The sequence below is a fragment of the Clinocottus analis genome, unplaced genomic scaffold, assembly GCF_023055335.1.
Source record: "Clinocottus analis isolate CAN_PGR_092001 unplaced genomic scaffold, fCliAna1.0.p SCAF_19, whole genome shotgun sequence".
Taxonomy (NCBI): Eukaryota; Metazoa; Chordata; class Actinopteri; order Perciformes; family Cottidae; genus Clinocottus; species Clinocottus analis.
Genome location: NW_027175920.1, coordinates 9,346,087 through 9,364,575, shown reverse-complemented (window position 1 = coordinate 9,364,575; position 18,489 = coordinate 9,346,087). Strand labels below are relative to the sequence as shown.

General features: G+C 40.5%; 3 protein-coding genes across 6 annotated transcripts; 1 reads left to right on the top strand and 2 right to left on the bottom strand.

The window, feature by feature from the left end:
• Positions 1-1,221: 1,221 nt before the first annotated feature.
• Positions 1,222-12,161, bottom strand: rnf40 (ring finger protein 40). 2 transcript variants are annotated; one of them, XM_068583316.1, is made up of 20 exons: positions 12,109-12,161; positions 11,444-11,592; positions 11,133-11,300; positions 10,538-10,835; positions 9,687-9,887; positions 9,347-9,468; positions 8,990-9,136; positions 8,448-8,522; positions 8,147-8,266; positions 7,842-8,021; positions 7,592-7,727; positions 7,153-7,274; positions 6,722-6,987; positions 6,466-6,583; positions 6,231-6,380; positions 3,478-3,690; positions 3,250-3,375; positions 2,465-2,605; positions 2,228-2,329; positions 1,222-1,859 (listed from the first exon to the last, which is right to left on the bottom strand). In XM_068583316.1, the coding sequence occupies exons 2-20, from the start codon at positions 11,579-11,581 to the stop codon at positions 1,683-1,685; spliced, it is 3,000 nt and encodes a 999-aa protein (XP_068439417.1). In that variant the 5' UTR covers positions 11,582-11,592; positions 12,109-12,161; the 3' UTR covers positions 1,222-1,682. The 2 variants fall into 2 exon arrangements, with proteins under 2 accessions (XP_068439417.1, XP_068439418.1); XM_068583317.1 differs by having other exon boundaries at positions 3,478-3,687.
• Positions 12,162-12,405: 244 nt separating this feature from the next.
• Positions 12,406-16,113, top strand: phkg2 (phosphorylase kinase, gamma 2 (testis)). The gene is made up of 10 exons (XM_068583055.1): positions 12,406-12,625; positions 12,911-13,022; positions 13,111-13,286; positions 13,382-13,436; positions 13,554-13,619; positions 14,016-14,179; positions 14,311-14,401; positions 14,512-14,665; positions 14,866-14,991; positions 15,113-16,113. The coding sequence occupies exons 2-10, from the start codon at positions 12,928-12,930 to the stop codon at positions 15,356-15,358; spliced, it is 1,173 nt and encodes a 390-aa protein (XP_068439156.1). The 5' UTR covers positions 12,406-12,625; positions 12,911-12,927; the 3' UTR covers positions 15,359-16,113.
• On the bottom strand, positions 15,975-18,131 carry cfap119 (cilia and flagella associated protein 119). Of its 3 annotated transcripts, none has more exons than XM_068583056.1 (10): positions 18,063-18,131; positions 17,848-17,910; positions 17,627-17,661; positions 17,453-17,518; positions 17,189-17,352; positions 17,032-17,102; positions 16,809-16,925; positions 16,600-16,675; positions 16,391-16,510; positions 15,975-16,309 (listed from the first exon to the last, which is right to left on the bottom strand). In XM_068583056.1, the coding sequence occupies exons 2-10, from the start codon at positions 17,863-17,865 to the stop codon at positions 16,155-16,157; spliced, it is 822 nt and encodes a 273-aa protein (XP_068439157.1). In that variant the 5' UTR covers positions 17,866-17,910; positions 18,063-18,131; the 3' UTR covers positions 15,975-16,154. The 3 variants fall into 3 exon arrangements, with proteins under 3 accessions (XP_068439157.1, XP_068439160.1, XP_068439158.1); XM_068583059.1 differs by having other exon boundaries at positions 17,453-17,513; positions 18,063-18,078; XM_068583057.1 differs by lacking the exon at positions 18,063-18,131 and having other exon boundaries at positions 17,848-18,027.
• Positions 18,132-18,489: the final 358 nt, after the last annotated feature.

The following is an 18,489-nucleotide window of genomic DNA, read 5'->3' as shown; positions in this document are numbered from 1 at the left end:
TGCACAGAAAGAGAGGAACAGCAAGTGAGGCAAAAACAGATGACATTCTCGCGAAAAACTATCAGCCTTTAAAGCTTTCGGTCAATTCTGCTCGAAGTTAACGCAAGATAAGCTTTATCTTTGGCCACTCGAGTGCCCTGAGAGCAGACTAAACAACTGCATTGGTTTTGTTTTCGGAAACCGACATTTGAATCGTGTGTCCCTCACGCAGGGTGGTGTTATTAGTGTCAGGGGCTGGGTGTAGCCTGATGCTGCAGCACAAATATGCAATAACAAAGCCAGTGGACTTGTGCTTCGAGTGCTATCAGGTTGGCCTACGTCACACCATTGTATCATATAATGAGCATTACTACAACAACATCTGTGCTGTGTGACACACAAATGATCACTTAGCACGAAGTAAAAACTACGTATTTATTTGTGACAGGTTATGCATATTCATAGGAGTAAACAACCACTGCTAATGTAGAAACTACCCATCAAGTTATTGTTTTTGCCAACATTATAGTCAATTCTTTAAAGGAACCGTACGTGATGGCTCCCAAATGCCTGATAAACTTTTTTTCACATATGTACTCTCTGTTCCTGGAATTTTCTTCTTTTTTTTTGTGCGTTACATGGTGCGATCTGCCGTTCCCACAAGCGCTAACGCCAAACAGACGTGAAGCAACCTCGCAGTAAATAGTTCACATCATCCGAACAGAGGAAAAGGGGTTTCATTGGATCAATTAGGTAAGAAGCATGTTGTTAAACAGATGTTTTTGTACTCGACTGTCACGGCTAACCTTTAGGAAAGCGGTACGAGAGGACCTGGAGCAGCACAGCCCACTAAGGACACCCATATGAGCTGACTTTCCACTGCAGTGATTTCATCCGTAATGAGGCACTATAAGCTGCAGATGTTGTGTCAAACTCTCCAATAGGAACCATGGCAACAGGATGAACACACACACACAGACACACACAGAGGACCTTGCCCGAGGTGATCCAAACACTGCTGTATGTGCTGACTGGGTGCCAAACTAGCTGACGTCTCTCAGGCTTTGTTAATGCTATAGCTTCACCAAGGAAGTTATGCATCTCTGGCTGTTGTACTTCATGTATTAGAAGCCTGTCCAGTTTCACACATGAGGGCTTTAGAGCGGCTTCTTTTCATTTTGAAATTTAAATTTCAGCTTCGCTGCTTTTACGGGATTCGAGAAAACCAGCACGACAAAACAGTTCAAAGAAACGCTTCATTAAAGATCAACAATGTACCACTGCAGTTCCAAGTTTTTCAATACATTATAAAAAAAAGACAAATATTTAAAAAATGGGCTTGTTTAAAGAGAGGATGTATGAAATGGCCCAAGCGGCGAGGACAGAAAATACAAATAAAAAACAGTGTAGAGCAGCTCAACATATAAGACTATCACTGTGTGCACAAATAATTGTGTTTATTAACTACAGCACAACACTCAGACAGATGTGTCTCTATCTGTTTGGTCACCAAATGGCAATGATGCAGTAAAACAAGTCTTCCAAAGAGAGATTAAAAGGGGGAACCACATCTCATCGGCTTTCCCCAAAGTGTCTGCCTCTTTGAATACATTTTCAGTTCCTTTGTCTTTTCTTTATTCGTTTCTCTCCTTTGGTTCGGTCTACGGTTTTTTTCTTTTTTCACTCTTTCGCCGCTGTGTGAACTAGGTGATGTAGATGCGGTGAAAGTCGTTGGCTCCGAAGGCACAATTGCACTTAGGGCACTTCCTCTGCCTGGTGTCATAACGCATCTTCAGACATTCATAGCAGAACACGTGGAAACACTTGGTGAGCACCGTCTCCTTGTCCCGCGTGTTGCAGCAGGGGCAGCGCAGCTTGGCCTGGAGACAGATAAACACATTGCACATGGGCCAAATTCTGACTTCCCAACACTTTTATGACATGTAGCAATTTATTGTTTAGTAAAACAAGTTAACACTTTAGGGTGTAACGAGTAAGCTTCTTAATATCCGCAGAGCGTAATATTTCTGTGGAGGTTTGAGCTCACTTTCTGGCCCGTGCCCACGAAGGACCAGGAAAAAAAAAGGTGTAGTAATTTGCATTACAGCACATTACTTTCACTAGACTGTTATAGTTCTGTGACCGTTGCCAAAAAAACTGTTGCCGTTTTTATAACTCCCTCGCAACTAGCAGATTAATTAAAGCCATTCATTTGAACTGCATTAAAACAAAACACTATTTTCCTGACCTTGTACTGGTTGATCTCCTCCTGCAGGATCTCGTCAGCATCAGAGTACACCTCCACCTTCTTCTGCTTCTCCAGCTTCCGTCTCAGCCTCGACAGATCTTCCTAAAAAGCATCAGGAGAGAAGTTGTTTCACACACATTCCTGATGAGATCTCCCAATCGAACCTTCAAGGAGTAATTTGCGAGAGTTCATAAAAGAGCCAAGAGCGATATCCCCAGTGCTGAAAATACCACATACCTGTGCTCGTTTCAGGTTGCTGCTCTCCCTCTCCCGGGCGGTACGGTTCTCAGCCACAGAGACCTGGATCTCCTTAAGCTTGGCCTGCGTGTGCTCCAGCTGCACCTTCAGGTCCTCTGCCAGCTGGGCAGCCTCCACCGCCTGCAGGAGGAAAGGAACCGGACACACTCAATAAAAAATGAAAAAAAAAAGACCTAATGAAATTCCTGAGCTGAAAATCGGTGGTAGAATTATAAGCTTGTGCCAACATGAAAGATTCAGTCATGTACCAACTTAAACAGCATATTTGGTTTTGCACATCCTGTTTCCTGCAGATTGTGTATATTATTCTACTCCGACAACCATTTTCTACGACATAGCATACGTTTTATTTTATCCTAATTGTGGCTTCCAGGCAACCGCTGGTTTCAGTTAAAGTAAGCGGTGAGAACTCTCACACAAGATGACCTCATTAACAGTGCCTGGGTGCACAGTTGCTATCTTGACAGGTACATGCGCAGTGTTAGCCATTACTAGACAGGTGGGTTTAATTGGGTAACAATGTAGCTCGTTAATACAATGTTTTGTGGAAGGAGCTCAAGAAATCTTGGACGTCAGAACTTTTTTACGAGAACCTGAACAACACCGGATTGATCATGTGTCCAAATTTGTCACATGCCGTGATCCAGACCCGCGAAATGTAGTGTTGGTATTTTAGGGACATCTGGCAGCAATCAAATCATCCGTTGATTAGCAAACCTTAAATGCATTGCTGACAAAATGATTGATCCCATTTGTCTTCACACCTTCCTCTTGTTGAGTTCCAGTGCTTGTGACCGAACAGACAGCTCTTTTTCCAGAGCTGCGAGTGTGCACTGGAGGATGCCCTCTTTTTCCTCTAGCTTCTGCACAACCAACAGCTGGGCGTCAACCTGCAGAGTGACGGCAACAGCAACAGTTATTACTCACTTAAGTGTCCTGGCACAATGAAAACCATCAATGCTGCACTTCCAGGTTAAGAGGTTGCACGTCACCTGGGTTTTGAATGTGAGAACTTGGTCTGCCAACTCCTCCTTCTCCTCTTTCAGCAGCTTGTAAATCTGGTTCGATTTGATCCGCTCACTCATGAGCTTGAAGTTGGCGTCATCCTTCTCCCGTAGCTGCTGCAACAAGCGGCTGTTCTGCTCCTGCATGTCTTCAAAGGCCTGGCCTGTTACATCCATCTCACTTAGCAGGGCTTCCTCCTCCTCAAAAGACAGAGGTGTCGGGGATCAAAAACATTGACAAGACAGTGACAGAAAGCGATATTGCCTACGGACTCTAGTATATAGCCTCTAGACTCTAGCTTACTTTTTTTTTTTTTTACGATTTTTAAAAATTAAATATCACATCAACACTACAGAAAGAATCTGAACTTTTGCTCACCAATTCATTTATTTGTATTCATTTATTTATTGTTCGATTAGAGTATTATTTCACTATGTACCTTTTTGTTTTTTAATAAATACAATACAAACGTCTAATCAGCATTAATTCATAATACAGTTCAATTACTTCTTTTGGTCATAGTTACGACTTATTACACAATATTATATAACATACGATACTATGACACATTAAGACATTTTTGATGGCATATTATAATATGATTTTCATGACATGCTATACAATGACCGTTTTATTTCTTAGTACAGTACTACAACTCATACAGCCTTTCCATGGCGCACTATACTGTGACATACTATCGAGTACTGTGTCTTTTTATTGCGGTAAGGCTACTTTCATGGCATACTACATTAAGTTATTGATGATAAACTACACTATGACTTTTTATGACATGTTATTCAATACTTTTTTTCATGAGATAGAGACTGACTTTCACATTTTTTATTGAGTACTAAACCTGGACTTTTTCGTGTCATTTTAATTATATTTTGATGACACTATTCTCTGACCTACTCTGACCTTTTTATGACATTAAATTATATGACATATATTTATGGCATACCAGAATGTTTTAAAGACATTCTTTAAAGACAGGCTCTTTTTATGACATATTATACAACGTTATGATATTTAAATGTCATAATAACATGATTTCATTACATCTGTATGAGCCCATTTTGACTACGCGTCTGGAGGTGAAAGGCCACTGGTTTGTTTTCTGTGCTGCAAAATGTTACTTTTCTGCATTCTGACACGCCGCACACATAAAAGCTAACTGAGGCCCATAAACAAAAGTAAAATGATCTCACAAGTTGCCTGTTTATTGGACTGTTTTATCAATCTGTCACCCTACAAAGTTAAATGAAACTGAAGCGAGCAAATCCAACGCATACCAGTCAAAAATAGTTTAGTTACTGTCCTGTACAGCAGATAAAAAGGCAAAAGTAAAGAATGCATCAGTATTAGTCCAGATTGTGTTTTGCCTTCTGTTAATTATGTTCTGCTGGAAGTCTGAGAAAAAGATCTCAACATCTGTCTCCTTTGTGCTCATAAAATGTGACGGAACAACAGTTAAACAGCTAAACACACAGACAGAACTGTTTTACACGTTTCCTGTACTTGATTTAATTAAAGTCTCTGTGCTAACTGCATTTATTTTAGATGGTCTTAGTAGTTGTTTGCTTTGCACCAAAGTGCAGAGGCATAATGAAGCCCGAACTGGAAGAGAAGATCTTGAGGGCTTCTAGGGTGACAATAATATTCAATGTAGCACTAAGGTCAACAGTGAAACGAATATTACGGTGACAGTACAAGATCGTCTAATGTGGGCGTGTCCCACATCTACGTAACTATGATTTTAAAATGACTTAACTGAACCGACGTTGGACCCCAGTCAGTTAACGGGGTCATGAAGCTTCGTTTTCTATTACTCACGAATGTAATTTCATTAAAGCGTCGAAACATTTGCAAGACAGCAGAAGCCAATGAGCTCAGATCTGACTGTTTAACATACTTTGAATTCATCAGCGTGCCTCATCCAGAAAGATTTGCCTCTCCCAAAATTATTGCATTTGTACATTTCTTTTCCTAAAATGTCAACATGACCATTTCAGAGTATCCTCCTCCTCCTGTTTGTAGCAAGGTCAGACAGTAGTGTACAATAATCTGTGCCAGATTACAAAAAGAGACAAATGGAGACCAAAAAAGAAAGAGAATACATAATAATAATAATTTGGGGTTTAAATAAAAAGCTTGCTTTTTTTTTAAAGGAACAATGCTGTCAGAAAATGTATATAATCAAGACATAAACAGGGATATGTGATTCTAGTTGATTCTTGTAATAATAATGTTATTAGAATAAGTCTGGCACATGAAGTATAAACCAAAGTGGCTTCTTTTTCAATTTTTTTCAACACTATTGCATTGCTTCCGGATTAAATGTCAAAAGAAAAAAAGCTTTTCACCCAGCTGATCAGATTTAAATTCAAGGCCACAGTCATCTTTCAATTCCTCTTCTGTAGTCTTAGATTAGGAGAACTTCTGTTTTATGCAAATGTGATACTCATTGCACTACTTTCATTCTTAACACAGCTGGCTTTTTTATTTTCATATCTGGAACTGCCTTGAATGTTTGAATCAATGTTCCATGCAAGGCTGATGGTTCACGTCTTGTTTCTTGCTGGTCTTCAAGTTTTAATTGCATTAAGCTTTTGTTTTTGCTATGTATAAATATAATGCTGTATATGTGCATATACTGCATTTCAAATATTTTGCAACACAATGTTTGATGGATGCATGCTGCTGACAAATGTTTGAGAGAAAAAATTAAATTCACCCATACCTGCTTTGTGGCAGCGAGTTTCTTTTGCAGATGCTCAATGGTCTCTTCCGCCACTCGGATCTTCCTGAGGGCATCTTCATCAGCCAGCTTCTTGCTTTCTTTCCTCTCCCTCTCCTCCAGCTCGCGCACTCGCATCCTCAACTCATCCACCTGGGCAGTAAGAGGGAGGGGTGATGAGGCAAAAAAGTAATGTGCAAAAGTATGACGAAAAAACAAAAGACACCAAAGAACAAACCTCCGCTTTAGATTTGCGTTCAGCTGCCATGAGCTGCACTTTGTCCCTCTGCTCCTTTGGAGCCGACTTATACATGTCTAGCAAGAGCTTCATCTCTTTCTGGGACTCCTGGGCTTTCCTGTTAAAGGAGACAAAGAGATCACATCCAAAGATTGCAATCCCATCAATTGAGCACTTCCAAGTGTGCATACAGTTGCTTAAGTTCTTGTTTAAATGCATAGGATATATAAATGGAATAAAGCAAAAAGGGATGTACTTGAGTTCTACTCTGAGCATCTTCAGCGTGTCCGAGTCCTTCCTCTTCAGCTCGTCGCTGCGCTGCCTCTCTCTCTCGCGCTCTCGTTCTCGATCTCGCTCGGTCTCCCTCTCTCTCTCCCGCTCCCGAGCCCGCTGTCTCTCGAGTTCCTTCCTCCTTTCCTCTTCCTCCTCGTGGTCATCATCCTCCTCTTTCTTCACGTCGATGCTCTCACTCGTCGTCTCCTCTAGAATCGGAACCCCTGTGTCGCCACTTTGACAACGCAACTGTCGGCAAAGCAAAAACATTTTTTTAGGAATAACTATATTTTACTGATGAATAAAGGGACATTTATTAGCCGTAAGGTTTCACCACTAATGTGTTTGTTTGGAAAACCCTCTGGATGTCACTGGATAAACACAGAAAACACTTCCGTGAGTAACAACATCTACCTTATTGATCTCCAACTGTGTTTCCCGCAACTTCCTTTTGTAGCGCTGCACGTCGCCTTTCAACTGCAAGTTGTGGTTCTGAAGGCTGCTGATTAAGTGTCGCATCTCTCTGTTGATTGGTCCTGAGAGAGCGGAGACAAGGGATGAGTGGCAGGCGTACACCAAGCACAGTCAGAGCGGGCTTTTTAAGTCATTCAACATTATTTGGAGCTGTAAATAAGCTCAACTATAATGGTGCACAGGAGTGGCATTATGATCCAAATGCATTGCTTCAAGTATCATCCTCATATTACCGTGCAGTACATTAAACATAATCCATCTGTAAATACAGGTATAGATTTACAAATGCAGTAGATGCTAATGCACCATACTATGGCTTGATTACCCATTCCTCTACAAAGACTTCCTGATAGATGCAAGTGTGCGTTTCAAAAGGTACCTGCTTGCTCATTGGCCGCCAGGTTCTGCTCAAACTCGATGCGCAGCATCTCATACTCTTTGCGCACCTGGGCCAAGGTATCCTCCAGCTGGATTACCTCAGTCCGCAGCTTCTTCTGAAGGGACAGCTCGTCACTCTAAAACAGATGAAAACAGTAGGACATGTTGACATTGTTGCAGTGATAACATTTTATTGTTCTAATTTTCGCTTTTTTTCTCTGAAGAGATCCACTTTGACATCTGATTTGTACCTCCATGTGCTCAATCTGTCGGAGGTGGGCGTTCTTGGCAGTGAGCAGGAGGGCCCGTGCCTCATCCAGCTGGGTTTTCACCCCAAGTGACTCATTGTACAGCAGCGAGAATTGGGACTGTAGACATTTATACTCTAGAGTCTCCTTCACAACATCTTCTGGAATATTCCGCAAGTCCATCTGAAAAACCAGCGGATGGCATTGAAAGGTGACCATTGGAAGCGTTAACACACTAAACCTGCACAAAACTATGAGCTATGTTTAACCAATGCTTCTAATCCAACAACCAGCTATTATATCTTTACCTTGAGCTTCTCGCTCTCCCTCACAGCCTCCTGGAGCTCCACCTGCAGTTTCTCCAACTCTGCCATGCGGCTGTTTGCCAACTCCTGGTTGTGCTCCAGCTCAGCATTGAGACTCTCAAACTAGAAACAAACAAACAAATACATGTTATAGATAGAAGGAATCTGCATGGTATTAAACACTGTTTGCTAGAACAAACTGGCACCTGGGATATGAATTTATTTATGTGATAAGATATAGAGATATTACACACATACAATGCATAATTGCATTGGGGAACTTTTTTTTAAAATGAATTATCACCTTCTGAATGTTCAGTGTAATCTGGCCTCCAGGAAGTCCACCTGAGCTGCCGCTGCTGCTGTACCCAGACTTGAGCTGCAGACAGCAAACACGGATCATATGTCAAAAAAAATATTATAAAGAAGACAGAGAAAAACAATATAAAAGGAACAAAATACATATATTATATGACTCAGGCAATGTTTATCTTTAAAAAACAGAGGAACTAAACCCCCAAACCACTTTGTTTTGCTGAAAACCATCTTATTTGGGTTTTAGTAGTGTCGTTGGAGATTCCGGTCCTAAGCGTAACATTCAAATGCAACGTATGTAAATTCTATAAATTGTTATAAATATGCAAAGATATTGTATATGTAGAGGCATTTTTGGAATGTCCAGAATAGAGGCACTACAGCTGAAACTCTGGAGTTTCGTTATTCTTAACCACTAAGACAGATAATGCACGTGTCGATAAAAGAAACGCTGAGTGGACAGAGAAAAAAGCACCCACTCACACTTAAGAAAGAGGCAAGTTGCACACAGACAATTTCATACAAACGCACCTGCTCCATGGCTTCTGCCAGATGTTTGTTGAGCTTTTGTTCCCTGTTGCGGAGTTTCTCAATGTCCCACTGCAAGTCCTCCACTGTTGTTTCCATCTCGGACACTTTGGTCTCGGAGCTGGTCACCTTGTCTACCAACTCATTATACTGCAATAGAGACGAGGACGTGACAACAGCTATGTCATCAGTAACGAGTATACTCTGAAAGCAATGATTACATACACAAAAACACATTTTTATCAAGATTCTTATTCACATACTCAAACTATTTCGAACACACGTCTTTCATAACCACACATAAGCACAAAGATGTACCACACATGCTGGAACGCACTGACAGGGTTCAGGACATCGTACCTCCATGGACATCTTGTGGTGTCGGCCCTGCAGCAGAGTGGCCAGGTCTCGCAGTCGAGTGTTCTCGTCCAGCAGAGTGTTGTTCACATTGAGGATGTCAGACTGGCTATCGTCCTCACATGCTGCCAATGAAGATCAAGATTGTTTGCTATACCAGAGTGGCACTAACAATGGGCAAAACAACAACAACTCGATAATGACACATAGAAACAAAAGAAGATGTCAATTAGTGTTAAGGTAGGATATAAAATGTGCTTCAGATGATCCTTTTTTAATTGTATGTTTGTATCAATGGCTTATCATATCTGATTGTGTCATTAAAAACTATATTTCCAGTTACCTGCAGCCTGGACTTGTTTGCACATGTTGTCAATGCGGTTGTGCAGCCGGTCAAAGACACACACCAGGCAGGCAATGGCTTCCTTGCTGAATTGCATGCGGTCTTGTAAGTGCAGGGTGAGCTCCTCCTCGCTGCTGTGTTCTAACGTAACCAGGAAGCCCTTGGCATTGTCACTCAGGGGAGCAGGGGGTAGTGATGCATCTGAACAAAGTAAGAAGTGGTTATGTACGAGGTTGGTTAAAATCAGCACATAATCAAATGATTCAAGTATTACACTTCGACCATCACGTCGAAAATTGGAGACTGTGTGAAGCCTCATTAAGAAATGTTTGAGTTGGCACAGCTTTTGACTTAAATGATGAAAATGAGCATTTAGAAAAGCATACAGCAACTGACAAGATGAATACAGATAGAGAGGTTAGAAGTGCTCCAACGTTTTTCTCTGGTCTTGAAAAATACTTTCACATGATATTGTTCCTGCTTGTTTCACAACAACTGTTGTCACTTTGAGTAAATACCCATCTAGTCATCTTTCACTTATATCTGTTTTTGCACTCCACCTGTGTAATACAATTATTGATTTTATGCAGGTTTACAAAAGCTTCACAAAGTTGCCTATGAGTGTCAACAACAGTAGCAACATAAGAGAAAGTTGAGTTGAGTTCTATACCAAAGTGTAACCAATATTAAAATCAAAAGTGGAGACATACTTATGTAAACACTTTCATCTATCTTTTGAGATAAAATATAGTCAGATCACTCATTATATGGACAGATTATAGCAGAACATAAATGCAGTCAATGATAGAGACATTACAGAGACCACCATGGTCAGGCAAAGCTCTGCTTACCTGTTGACGACTCCTGTGGCGGCTCTGTGGGTTTCAACAACTCCTCTGACCCCGTAGGAAGAGGGGGCTGCTTCTGCTCTTCCTGGCGCCCTTCTTGATGCTCCTCTGCCTGCTCCCCCTCATGATGGCCCTCTGGGAGTGGAGGTGGCGGCAGAGCAGAAATTGGTAATGCCAGATTGACACCATCTTCCTCCAGTGGTGTGAGTTCAGGGAGAGGGGGCGCGGGTGGGGCAGACGCAGATGTCACAGGAGTGTCTGGCTCAATGCGTTTGCGTAGAACGTGTACATTCTCGTCCAACTGCAAAATAGAAAAACAAGGAGGAAACAGCATACTATTACCATAGTCCTTTCACAGACTGAGCAGTGCAAAAATCTGCGAATTGTCTAAATTTACTTGCACGCAAACAAAACTAAAAACATATTATAGATGGTCAAGTTAATTCAAAGCATCGGATGAAGTTCACTTTTGTGGTAGTTGAAAACCTGGTGGCTTTGAAAGAATGAGACCCTACACCAATGTTTCTGAATTCAACTTCATGCTTAGAAAAAATAACATATATATTTGGATTAAAACAATAATCATGACAGGAGGTACCTGTGACCAGTAGCGGTTGACTATCAGCAGGGTGGTGTCATCAGTGGCTTGTCTCTTCTCCAGCTTCTCAATTTTCTCTCGTAACTCATCCTCCATCGTCTGCCTCTGCTCCAAGCGCTCACACAGCTTTTTATTCTTGAACTGGAGGACCTTCATGTCCATTTCCTCCTGCACAGAACAAATACAAACACCAAAGTGAGGAATGTCCGAGGTCCTGATTGACGTTTGGCAAAACATACTTGAGATGTCATCCCGACAGTAGTTAATGGACTACAAAAAGTGACCTGTGAGAGTAAACAACAATAACTGACCGTAGATGAGACTCCAGCTATGCGTATGGGCTCGATGAGGGTTGTGGTGGTTTTCTCCTCTTTTTTGCTTTTCTTCTCAGGTGGGCCAGGGGGGCTGTCCCCTCCTGAGGGACGTTTTCCTCCCCCAGCACCTGACATATTTCTTTCCCCTGTAAGAAACCAAACATGGCATATTTACACTGTGCTGCTTGTAAGAAACGTTCTAAATTAATTATTTTTTATTAGATTAGTCTGAAAATCGAAAACTCATTCATTTGATGACAGCTAGCAACGGCATTAGCCTTGCTTTGCAATCACAGGGCCACTGAATTTTACCGTCTCCGAATCATGATCTCCTACTACCTATGTGCGTCCCTGCAGCTTATGTTGACTGTTATAGTACAAGACTCTGCATGAAAAGGTACCGACTCATTTTCATTTGACATTTCTGCAAAGATTAACGATAGCATTAGCGAGCTGCTGACGCCAGCTATGCTAATGCTAACGTTAACTATTCGAGACCTAGCGTCAGTTGGCTAAACGGCGCTCTTTGTCCAATGTTACAAATGAATGGTGGTCGGCTCTTTATTCCCGGGGAGCCACTGCGAGAGTTAAGCTTTCTGTAAAAAAGTCTACATGCAAAGAAATGTTTAGATCGTTTTCTGACTAATATTAACGCTACAAACCTTCACAAGGAGCGGTTGGAAATATAACTCAGTACATCCAGAGTACTTGCAGGAAATGACGACAATTTACTTCCGCCGAATATTTAGCTAACCATGAAAAGATAAACAATGAATATCAGGTTAACTGCAATATTGTAATAATTTCGCTTATTCAACCCATTTGCAGTGCTCGTAAAAAATGACTCAACATTATTACAAATTTTGAACATTTTTAATTTAATTAAACATCAACGTCTGACTGCAATTCCCTCTCTGGCCTCGTGGGGGCAGTGTAGTTAAACTGTGTATTAAGAGGCTACAAAGTGTTTCGAGGAATGTGACGATAATGTAAACAGTGCGCAATAGCTAAGCTAGCTAACGGTTGTTAATATTATCGGGAGCTAAAGTTTGACACTGTCGCCGCTGAATTGCACACAGTTATGTCTTCTCGATAGATCCCTCGAGCTGTGATGGCACTTCAATTCTGAGTCCTTATTCTCCGTCTCCCGCTCCCTCTTACCGTTTGATTGCATACATGGTGAGTAGCTTCCTGGACGGTCAGTGAACCCGCTGCTGCAGCAAGGCCACATCAGACTGCGCGAAAGTTAGCTAGCTGTCGTGATATAACACATATTTTAAGTAGGTTACCAGTAGACAGGAGAAACGTGTGTGTGTGTGTCTGTCAAGTTAATCCCACGAATAACTCGAATTAAACTAAACCAAAATGTAACACTTCCTTCTCAGGAACTGCTGAGCAGTTCCTCTTATTAGGCGTCCCATGCAGCACTGTTAGAAAGTGACTAACAGTTTGTTGTGATTATAGGTTCATATTCTGTCATCATGACCAAAGACATTGTTGTTGGAGATGAATTACCAGACTGGGTGGGGGCTAAGGAGTTTTACCAGAAATATGACCCGAAAGAGGTGATTGGCAGGTGAGTCCAGTAAAATAACATGTTACGTGATCTCAGTTGTCGGTTGGGATGATCAAAAACCCCACGCCGTAATCTGTATCAATCTCAGGGGTGTGAGCAGTGTGGTGCGCAGGTGTGTGCACAGACACACAGGTCAAGAGTTGGCAGTGAAGATTATTGAGATCACAGCAGAGAAGATGACGGTTCTGCAGCTGGAGGAGGTGAAAACCTCCACGCTGAAGGAGATCCAAGTCCTCAACATGGTGAAGGGACACTCCTCCATCAGTATGTTATTCTGCTCTTTTGACATTGAAGTTTTGTGGTTTTGGAGGTTAAAAGGTCTTACAGCTTTTTTTTGTTGTTCTTTTGATTCCCTTCAGTCACTCTTATTGATTCCTATGAGTCCACAACCTTCATATTTTTGGTGTTTGACCTGTGAGTATTTCACCAAATAGCTCAAATGCATGTGTTTTTACAATTCCTCCCCTACTATGTGAATGAACAAATGTTAAATCTTGTAGGATGGTATCAATCTTGTGTTTTCATTGACAGCATGAGGCGAGGAGAGCTGTTTGACTACCTCACAGAAAAAGTTACTTTGAGTGAGAAGGAAACCAGGTGAGCTCCAGCACCAACACACGACATCAGCTAATTTAATCTGGCAGCATTTTTAGTCTTTGTATGACCTCTGTCAGTCTCTGTAACAGAACAAAACTTGGGCCTTAGTAAAAGTGTATAACTGTGTTCCTGTATATTTTAGTCTTCCATATGTCAAATCATGTATGATTTATATAGATGTATATCAGCTGAACATTTTCAAACTTTGAAAAAGCTTGAGGCACTATGATGCCTCACATTTACACATCACGTCCCACATCTCTCAAAGTCGATCTTTTCAAGGCATTGCAAATAAATGCTATTGACTGGAAAGGAGACCAAATCCATTTAATGGAGTCAAATGTAAAAGTGGTAATGTAAATATTAAAGCATTTTATAAAACCCATTGCTCTACAGGTGTATGATGCGAGCTTTGCTGGAGGCCGTGCAGTACCTTCACTCCTTCAACATCGTCCACCGCGACTTAAAGCCTGAAAACGTTCTCCTTGATGATCAAGGACACATCAAACTGTCAGACTTTGGTTTCTCTGTTCAGCTGCAACCTGGAGAAAAGCTTCGCGGTACTGTACTAGCAACAGATGCCTGAAAATCAATATTCATTATCTGTTTAAATATGTAAAAAATGTGCACAGTCCGAGGTTAAAATGATCTATTTTGCCTTTTACTTGATTTATTATTCTATTCTTCTTAGAGCTCTGTGGGACGCCTGGTTACTTGGCCCCTGAAATACTGAAATGTTCCATGGATGAAATGCACTCGGGCTATGGCCAAGAGGTCGATCTGTAAGTCTTTGCTTTTGTCAATAACATTTAGTTGGGGTAATATTAAAGTGTACAAAGCAGGATTTAATTTATATTTCTTGTTTACCTGTTTTGATAAATGTGTTGGACAGCTGGGCATGTGGCGTGATCCTTTTCACCTTACTGGCTGGCTCACCACCGTTCTGGCATCGCAAGCAGATGCTGATGCTGAGGATGATCATGGAGGGTCGCTATCAGTTCAGCTCACCAGAATGGGATGACAGGTCTGACAATGTGAAAGATCTGGTAAGCTGGTATTCTGTTAAGGTAGAATTAAAAAATAAAAAATAAAAAAAAATAGGGGTATTAATGTTCATAATATTCTTCTTTTAATTTCTCCTAGTTTAGGCCTAAAGCTATTGATTTTGCTGTTTTCTCTGTTAGTCAGCAGCATCTACATGATCACAAAAGTCCTGATTTTCAATCATTTTGCTTGTGTTGCTCAGATATCCAGGCTGCTGGTGGTGGAACCAGCTGTCCGTCTCACCGCTGAGCAAGCGCTAGCACATCCTTTCTTCAGACTGTACCAGAAAGAGGATGTGCGACTCTTCAGTCCCAGAAAGACATTTAGGGCGAGTCACAGTGTTGACTTGGCTTTATATTTTTCATTTTCATTGCAGTTGATTTGAAGTTGTAAGCCTCAGAGAAAATGTCCTCTCAATTTTCGCCTGCTTTCTTTTCTTGCCCCCTCAGGTGTTGATAGTGTGCGTGCTGGCCTGTATCAGGATGTACAGCCGTTACCGCAGGGCCCGGCCGCTGACTCGGGAAGTGCTGGCCAGAGATCCTTACTCCCTTCGCGGTGTTCGCAAACTCATCGATGGCTGCGCCTTCCGAATCTACGGGCACTGGGTGAAGAAAGGGGAGCAGCAGAACCGAGCCGCCCTCTTTCAGAACACGGCTAAAATCATGCTGCTAGGCCTGGAGGACTTTGAAACATAAAAAGGTCAACCTCATTCCTTACCACAATGCTTTTTATTCAAACATTTGCATGTACTATCATGTCGGTGTTTGTGATGTGGAATTACTGTGTTTAATTTTAAGATGAGGATTTCAGAGACCGGGATGTTTGTGTGCCTTATTAATGCACAGTGTGGTTCTGCAAATGAAGCATGCACATATTATCTTATCTGCCCTTTGATCCAAGTTTGTGGCTGTTGGAAACTCTTCTTGTCAGGTCATCATGTTTGCAGTAAAGGACACATTGCACAATCATTTGAAATAACACATTACATATAAGTACATAATTTGTATTTATGATATTCCGTCAGTTATAACTGAGGAGAGGATGTATTTCTAAGCACTGCGTGGCTGAAGTAGACATTAAAGCACTGTGAATAATTATTTAATAGATGCTATACACATAATATTCCAATTTACATATATTCCAGTGTTACAAATCAGTACTTGAAGACATGTGAAACATTAAGTATAATATTTTAAAGTGTTTTTGAGAAAGTAACCTGCAGCTATCATGCATGCAGGCATTCCTCAATAGGAAAGCCGCTTAAATTAACTGTGAAAACTAGTGACTGTGTGTAAGCAACACCATTCCATACTCGGTTCATTCTTCAGTTTACTAAGTAGCACTTTTTTTGGAAAGTGCCTCTCTTAGAAATAGTAACTGTACAAATACAGATATGAAAAAACGATGTTTTGTTCATAATAAAACTAATGTTCAAGCTCAATTTGTCAAATTGTGTGTGAGCGATTATTTGAAAACAATGTATCTTAGCCATTATTTTTTGGCCTTGTGTTTGGGCATTGATGAATCACGTGCGTTGCTGTGCTGCTCTGCGATGTCTTTCAGTCGCCGATCTAGTTGTCCAGACACGAGCACCATCTGCTCTCTGACCTCTTTCTCAATCACTGCCTTCAGTTCCAAATTTAACCCTGAAAGTGAACAGTTAGTTGGGGTGCATTTGACTTTTAAAAGTTATTTTTGCAAAGTCCTTTTATGACTTGTGATCCTACCGACTGTGGCTCCCTCTGGGTCTTCAATGGATGCTTCTTGTGTTTGAGAAGAGCTGTCTGTTTTCGGTTCTGCTTCCGTTTCTTTTTCCAACACATTTTCAACGTCTGGTCCTTCGTGCTCTAAAATATCAATAGTATTCTCTTAATGTACCACAGCATTACACTTAACTTTTGTAATACTAAAAGTGCTGTTGCTCTGTAATTATTACCTGGAGCAGATAATACCTCCATGGGTTCATCCTGGTCGGGGGTCTTGGAGTAAGTCAAAGTTAAATCAAGTTTCACCTGTGAAAAAAATAAGATGTAACTCATTATTCCCTCCAGATCTATTCTCACAGAAGTCAAGTAGCATAAAAATGGATGTTAGCACAGGTTGCTTGAAATAATGTGTGCATAATAACTAAATTCCAATTCTTACCTCTGGGGTGAAAATATATTTGTAGAGTTTGTGGTGTCTCAGATAGCTGTTATTGATGTACTTATATATACACCCCACCTCCTCAGAGCTGAAGAGGTTGATACTAAAGGGGGGGCGCTGTGGTGGGGAACACACAGAAGCATCCGATAAAACATCAATTTCATGAGAATTGTTGAGTTTTTATATAATATTTAGTTAAAAGACTTTGGTTTTTTTTACAGACCCTGACTGAGTGACAGAGGAGTAGTTCTTTGCAGTATTTGAAACACTGTTCCGTGTTGTTAAGTGGAGTTTCTGCAAAACAAGAGTTTCAAACACATCTCATATAAAGTCAAGGAACATTGAAATGAATGTTCTGCGGTGTATTATGATTTCATTACCTATGTTGACCTCATGGATGGATTTGAGGATGGACAAGACAGCTGAGGTTTGCTCATTTGTGAAATTGCACTCTCTGCAAAAAAGCACAGTCTGGACATACATCTCCAGCAGAACTTCTCTTTTTGGTTCAGAGAGTTGGACTTCAAGCACTCTGCATAAAGCACTGCCACAGAAAAGAAGGTGTGACACAAAAATATGTCATTGTTGTGTGTTTGATTGTGTTTAAATATAAGTTGTGTTTCTGGTCGTAGAAGGACAGAAACCTCTCCAGATCAGGAATGGACTGTATTTTGCCGATCTCTTCCATGTCATGGTAGCTTACATCTGTCCTGAAAACATCCCGGGAATAGATTCTGGCTTAGACATGATATGCAGTCATGCAAGGCATAAAGAAATATAAATAAGTATAATCTGGAATATACAGGCACAGTTCTTACCATAGCATCACTTTAGCTTTCAGGGCCTGTGTTACCTACATAATAAAACACATTGTATTATAAGGCAATACCTAATAAAATAGCTGTATCTAGTGTACACTTTAAATTGTAATTATATGATTAAAAAGCATAAAAGATCAAATATAGAGGCATGGTCATACTGCCGGCAGTAAGTGAGGCCAACAGGTAACTACATTTTGTGGATCAAACTAAACTTGTACCTTAGTTTTCGGATCCATCTTTTTTTCCTTTTGCCAAATTAAAAATTGAGTAAACTGCGGAAGCTGAAAACAGAAGTGCGATTGATCTGATTGTTAAATAGAAAACACGTTTGACAAGAATATATTTTGTAGTTAAAAAATAATAAAGCTATCAAGTCATTGTTTTTTGTTTTTTTTGTCTTTTTACCATGGAAAAGTATTTAACAAAAACGTACTTCTATGAAGCTGGATCATTTCCTGTTTGTCTCCCTCTTGTATCCTAGCAACATGAAACCCCTTTTTCTCTTTCCGGTTTAGTCAGACAGAATAACAAAAAACAGAATATAATATAAACACGTAGTATACCTACAACATATTAATATTATATTATAAACACGTACGACTATAACAACACGCTATTCATAATATATTATAAATACGTACTATGGCTACCATCAATATATTAATAATATATATTTAAACACGTACTTCTAAAACAACGAGCTATTCATAATATATTATAAATACGTACTATACAAACTAACTAGATATTAATAATGTATTATAAATACGTACTATACCAAGAATACATTATAAACTATTATACCACTACTATTACAACCTTATTTACTTTCGGTGTTTGCAAATCCTCGATCACAAACT